The 6,965-nt window shown below is 33.9% G+C and overlaps 1 protein-coding gene across 5 annotated transcripts in view; it reads right to left on the reverse strand.

The window, feature by feature from the left end:
* LOC106879847 (AP-3 complex subunit delta-1) overlaps positions 1–6,965 on the reverse strand; it is a 56,718-nt gene that overhangs the window by 25,672 nt on the left and 24,081 nt on the right. For 4 of the 5 annotated variants that reach the window (XM_052975997.1, XM_014929561.2, XM_014929557.2 and 1 more), the window contains exons 10-13: positions 6,338–6,387; positions 1,903–1,951; positions 976–1,121; positions 37–185 (exon numbers count right to left, since the gene is read on the reverse strand). In XM_052975997.1, the coding sequence (XP_052831957.1) occupies positions 37–185; positions 976–1,121; positions 1,903–1,951; positions 6,338–6,387 (394 nt within the window). The remainder of the gene's footprint in view (positions 1–36; positions 186–975; positions 1,122–1,902; positions 1,952–6,337; positions 6,388–6,965) is intronic. The other variant, XM_052975996.1, reaches the window with a different exon arrangement.

Raw genomic sequence — 6,965 nt, forward strand, 5'->3', positions numbered from 1 at the left:
GTGAGTAAAACAGAAAGAGATATATTGATTACATACCATTCAAAATTGATGACATACTGGTAATTTGACTGGCTACAGATCTCTATAATCTTGGATAACAGCTCATCTCTATAGTGAGAACCCTCTGCTTTGTCCATGTGAATCATCAACTTCTTGACTATTTCCATCAGATTTTTCTTTGATACCTACAAAAAAAAAAAAAAACATAAAAGTTATAAAAAAAAAAAAAAGAATTGTTTATTCATGTTAAGAGAAATATTTAATTTTGGAATGAGGCTACACATGCTGTGCTAAGCAAAATATGTAGCCTTGTGGCCAGCTCCAGAATTAATGATAAATTGGTTGCAAAATTTGAAATGAGTTTTAATCGAATACTATAAGGCTCATGTCAACCACACCAAGCAGATCTATGAGCAGAAATATTCCAGTCATGACCATACCATTTTTTTTATATACTAGGACTACATTAGCCAGTATGTCCTTTCAGTTTTTAAGAAAATAGGGTGTTTTAACTACTATTTCTAATGCAGTGGTTCTCTGGTGGGCTCGATGAAGCATCCAGTTTAATGATCTGTAACTAAATGTCAACTAATGATAATATCTAATTTAAATGCAAAGCCACCAATTGAGGGCAGGGTGAGTAGTTGATACCATCAACACCAGAACAAATACTGCAAAGAACTTTGCCTGATGCGCGACAGATTATGCCAACCCACCAAATAAAGAAAATAATTGGCTTACTTGTTTCAGTCATTAGACTGCGGCCATGCTGGGGCACTGCCTTGAAGAATTTTTAGTTGAATGAATCAACCCTTCTTAACTACACAAACAAGATTTATTTTATTTAGTAAAAACAAAAAAGAAAAAGGGAGGAGAGGGTCCTGAGATGTCTCAGGTACATTAATTTTAATCACACTCTTTAAAGGTTAATAAAGGGTTATTAAAAAGGAAAAACCACATCCAAATGTCACTTACCATTCCATACAAGAGATCCAGTGCACGAAGCCTTATTGACTCATCTTTATCATCAAGACACTGAAGAATGAGATCTTTGTGAGCTTGAACACTTTTGGGATGAGTAGCCAAGATTTTGGACATCGCTAATAAACCCAGATATTTCACTGCAAATACATATAAAACAGTTATAATGCAATCAATTTTAAGATTCGTTTATGAAAAAGCACTTAAAAATACTTCTGTAAATACACTCTGGAAGTGTAATTGTCTGGCACGTGGTTTGATCTGAGATTGTATCTTATGTCTTTTACATCTTTTAGTCATTAGACTGTGGCCATACTGGGGCACTGTCTCGAACTTTTAGTTGAATGAAGTGACCCCAGTACATTTAAAAAAAATTTTAAGCCTGGTATTTATTCTGTCAGTCTCTCTTGCCAAACCACTAAGTTAAGACATAAACACACCAAAATGGTTGTCAAGCAGTTGCCACACACACACTCAACGCATATATACATACATGCATATATATGAATAAAAATAATAAATGGAGCAAAACGCATATAAACAAAGGTTCCTTTAATTTCTACATATGTTTCAAAATATATGTGCACTCTACTCCAAAGAAGTAAGAGGTGCTGGAATTGCACATACATTCATCGTCAGGGAATGATGATGATCAAAAAAAATTAATTATTCTAATGAAACTAATTTGCTAATCTTTTAACTGAACTTAAATTTCATGGTAATTCCAGTAATGATGTTAAACATCTATCTACCAAAAAAATAGAGTTGGTATTTTCTGCAAGTCATGTTGCCCCAATAACCTTGACATATTTCAACAGAAAATAGTTTCACTCATGACATTCCTTAACAAGGGTAATGAAATTTTGAGTGGATATATCTGATTTTCAAGGCAAAATGGTTAAAACAGCTAGTAATACTTACAATTTTGATCGGAATCTTCGATTAAGATCCTTAATTTCTGAACACATAGCTAAAATCAATAAGAATATAAAATATAATTTCAAGAAACATTGTTGATTATATTTATGAGAGAGGGAGAGAGAGAGGGGAGAGAGAGAGAGACAGAGAGAGACAGACAGACAGTTAAACAGAAAGGAGAAAAGAACCAATAAAGGATATGCACAAATACATTATAAACAGCAAAGATACATAGAATTTATATAATCCATATAATTTAAATATTATGAATTGTATGAATTTATATATAATTCATACAGCATATACCAATGGCAATTGGACATTTTTTTTTTTTTCTTTTCATGGGTATATGAAACTGCTGAAATGAAAAACAGAATCTAAAGTCTAACTACCTAACGAGTTTTACAGTATTTGAAGCTAAGCACATATGACTGTAAGTTCAAAATACATGCTTGTATCATGCAGGAGGAGAGCAAGAAGTCACTTTGTTCTTGGAAATGTCACAGAACTGTGTCCATGTCAAAGCACATACACACATACATTGACTTACACACGTGTAATTGAGTCTTAAGTACATGCATATGTATGAGTATGTATGAGGTTATGCAATATAATGAGCAGATTGATTCTGTATTCCTTACAATGATACGCAGGACATGTGTATGAGTATGTATGTGCTATGCTTTTTCTCACAAAGAGTGTTTTCATACAAGGTACACAAAGCCTATATCAATCAGAACTAAAACCACATTTCTTTTTTTGCCACCTCTACTTACTTGCCATACACAGTGTAATTACTAACATACTATAAGCCCTCTGACAAACACACTTTATGTAGGTACTTTCACAAATAGACTTTATATAGGTACTTTCACATTTGTGTGTGTGTATATATATATATATATATATATATATATATATATACATATACATATACGTATATATATATATATATATATACATATATATATAATCTTTAGGAATCTCAGGCGAGAGTAGTTATAAATATCTTTATTATTATTATTATTATTCTATAAATCTGACCACAAAATCTGTTTCTCACACTAAAAATCTTGGCCTTTGACAATTTTTTCAGGTCATTTTTACAAAAGCCAAATGTAGATTTTTAACAATCTATCAGTCATGGGCAACTTGTGATCTGCGAGACTTTCTTAATGGCATACTTAATTCCAGTGCTATGACAATCCTTTCTTTCTTCAGACATAGAGTATCTAGGATTACATTATTCAATGTATCTTTCTTTCCCCTTTTTAAAATTAGGCGTGATTTCTAAAAGATTTGGCTACTATTTATAGCATGGATGGGGGGACCTTGTTAGCTTGCACTACGTTTCTTGATTCATTATCTTTTTTTTTTGTCAGAGAACTTATGGAATAGAAGACATAATTCTAGTTTCTGGTAGAAACTAGAGTTATGTCTCCTGGACAACACTTGCCTGAAAAATGAAATCTTCCGCACTAATCTCACAAATAGCAAACAAAAATCAACATCATACATCAGCCAAATAGAGAACCCAATGAAAAAAGAGCCTTCGCTAACAAACCAGATCTTCCAAGCATCACAGCATAATAAACAGCACATTTTCGAACCATATATGGAACAAGGGCAAAGGAGAGGACATTGTAACTCTTAATAGCACTTGACATAGTGTGCATGCAGCTGTAGCTCACCTTTATGTTGTTTTTGTTGAACAGCTGATGGAACTTGTGAGCATTCAGGAAATATAAATATATACATAAACATATATATACATATATCACACACATGTACATGCAAACAGACACATACGCATACACACAGTTATATGCACATACACATGTACACGCATACATATACAAACACACATGTATACATACACACATATGTATACATATGTATATAAACATATACACAAAGGATGTATGTACATAAATATCTATCATCATCATTTTGCATTTGTTTTCCATGCTGTCACAGGGTAGGTGGTTTGTGTCAATCTGAGGACGTACTGAGAGTGATAAAAATCAAACATCCAGTCAACATCATGGTGTCTGGAGTAATCACTAGTGATGGTTTCCCACACGGCCTCAGACTCAACACGGAGGCCTACATCAAGTTCCTGGAGGAGGTACTGCTGCCCTGGGTGAAGAGGGTGGCTACTAGAAGACCTTATGTCTGGCAACAGGACTCTGCACCAAGCCACACAAGCAGGAGACTTCAAGGATTTAGCTTAACAAATTGACCCCAGGACTTTTTTTTTAAAGCCTGGTACTTATTCTATTACTCTCTTTTTGCTGAACTGCAAGGTCACAGGGACATGAACAAACCAACACTGGTTGTACAGTGGTGGTGGAGGACAAACACAATGCACACATGTACACATACACATGATGGGCTTCTTTCAGTCTACCAAATTCACTCACAAGGCTTTGGTAGAAGACACTTGCACAAGGCGCCATGCAGTGGAACTGAACCCAAGAGAACATAGTTTGGAATCAAGCTTCTTAACCACACAGCCACACTTCTGTACATATCTAAGAATAAGACAGCTATGATTATCAGAGATCAAATCCAGTCAATGTACTGTTGAAGTAAACAGAAAAATAAAAAAGAAAAATCACCTCCACAGATAAGTTAATAGTCCAAGAAATTTATATATAATCACCTCAACAGAAGGAAATTTCTAGTTCAGCATCAATTTTAAAATTATTAATGTGACAAAATGAAATAGTATTGAAGACAATTATATTGCATTAAAAATATTTGTATTTGTTGATATCTAATGTAAGATTTAATGAATGAAAATGGCTTTTTGTTGTTGTTGTTGTGGTTTTCTTTTTAGTTTACAGCTTCAGGAAGATAACGCAGATACAATTATATAACCATAACAAACATTTCCAAAAGTTAACATATATATAACTACAAATTAAAATACAAAATAAAATGTTGTAGAAAAGAAGCTGGTGAGAAGAGATTATCAACAAATGAAATCAGAAGGAACCAATCAACAAATGAAATCAGAAGGAACCAATCAACCAGCCAATCGATCGATCAATGCCAGCAAATTTACTTTTCCATACATATTTTTTGTTTTTCCTTTTCGTTCTCATGAACATCGTCACCAGTGCCACCACCACCACCACCACCACCACCACCACCACAACAACAACAACAGCTACATATATCAAACAAAAGTGTTCCCCAGCAGTTGGAAGCCAGCAAAAATTTACAAAAACCTTGTTTAACCCTACTGAAGTAATTTCCTCACATTTCAAACTCCTACGACATTATGTAGTTGTTGTTGTTGTCCTAGCTTCAGGTGATCAAAGGTGTTCCAGCTATGACCATCCCATCTTTTATTCTGATATGGTGCACAACACCCAATCTGCTCCTTTTGTCCCTTCAGAATTCAGATTATTCTGTCAAATGTAATGATTATTTATTCCCATTGTTTTGAATTAATCAGTGTGGATGCTCTTCCTGGTGCTAACACTCAGCTGTTTTCAAATGAGGTAATATTTTACCCCCATCTCAAGAGCATAAGCACTTTCAAAGACACATATACACCTATCAAATTCACTCCCAAGTCTTTAGTTGGTCCGAGGCTATAGTAGAAGACACTAACCAACAGTGCTGCACAGTGGCACTGACCCTGGAACCACATGACTGAAAAGCAAACTTCTTACCCACATGGGCATGCCAATGCCTATACCTTATAGTGTATATGAAGTAAATAAGAGATTAGATATGAAATGATTTCAAACCATTTAGAAAAAGATATAAATATGAAAAAGAAATAAAAATAAAAAGATATAATTAATAAACTAAAAATAATTAATACCACTTCATAGTGATTCTTTGATATTAATCAATATATCAGGGGCCCCCAACCACAGGCTGTGAGACAGTATCAGGCTGCAGGCAAGTACCAGGTTGTGGGATGAGTACCAGGCTGCGAACCAATACCAGGCGGTGGGCCAGTACCAGGCCATAGGATCATTTGGTAATGGCCTACACAGAAAGAATAAATTTTAAAATTTTATTCCTGTTTTACTGACTATCACAGTCTGTATGTTGGTTTTGCATTATATATGCATAATATGTTATGTATATATATATATTATATATGTACTAATTAAATGATATTTTGCATTTAATTGAGTTCTGTGATACGCATCTGTGGAAAAAGATTGTCTTGTATGAAACCAGTCTATAGTGGAAAAAAGGTTGGGGACCACTGCTATATATGATAATCTCTAGAAATTTCTTTTTTAAAATCTTTAAAGAAATTTGAAATTATTAAGTTAGTAGAGTTATTAGTAAGTGGTAATGCAAATTTCAAGAAATAACTGCTGGGGAACAGCTAAAAAAAATAGTATATTTAAAACAAGGAAACAGAATACTGCAAGAATGTAACAAAATTTGAAATATCTGGTACCTGTATGGATGCTGAGTGATTAGGGACGCCTGTAGATATAGAAATAAGTACTGTAAGTAAGAGGAAAGAAGAATTATTTTCACATCAGAATCTGATTCAATGACAGAGATTGTATACAGGAAACAAAAGAGAAAGCAGAAAGGAATGATATGAAACAAAAAAAATATATGGTATATAAATGTGAAAATGTCTGCGCTAATTTAATAAGTTTAGAATCTTTTTTTTTTTTTTTTAGATTATCTATCTGTAACGAAATAAGAAAATAGGAGTGACTGGAGAGAGTTGGTGTATTGGTTAGGGATTCAGTTATATGAGAATACTAGAGTTAGCACAGTCAATTCAGGATAGAAGACAATTTTGTCTCAGCACCAGTGGTCACTATGAGAGGAGTGCATGAGTGAAAATAAGTTGTGTATATTGAAGTCACAGAGGAGGATGACTTCGGGGGGAACAGAGTTGAGATAGAAGACAAGAGATAGCTGAACACTACAACAGCTAGTTGAAGAAGTTCAGATCAGAGAGTGGCAGACACACAGAGACAGCAGGTGAGTTTAGAAGAACGAGTAAAACATGCTTCTGAAAATTAGGATTGAAGTAGTTTCTAATTCTTATATATATATATATATAT

The sequence above is a fragment of the Octopus bimaculoides genome, chromosome 23 (genome assembly GCF_001194135.2).
Source record: "Octopus bimaculoides isolate UCB-OBI-ISO-001 chromosome 23, ASM119413v2, whole genome shotgun sequence".
NCBI lineage: Eukaryota > Metazoa > Mollusca > Cephalopoda > Octopoda > Octopodidae > Octopus > Octopus bimaculoides.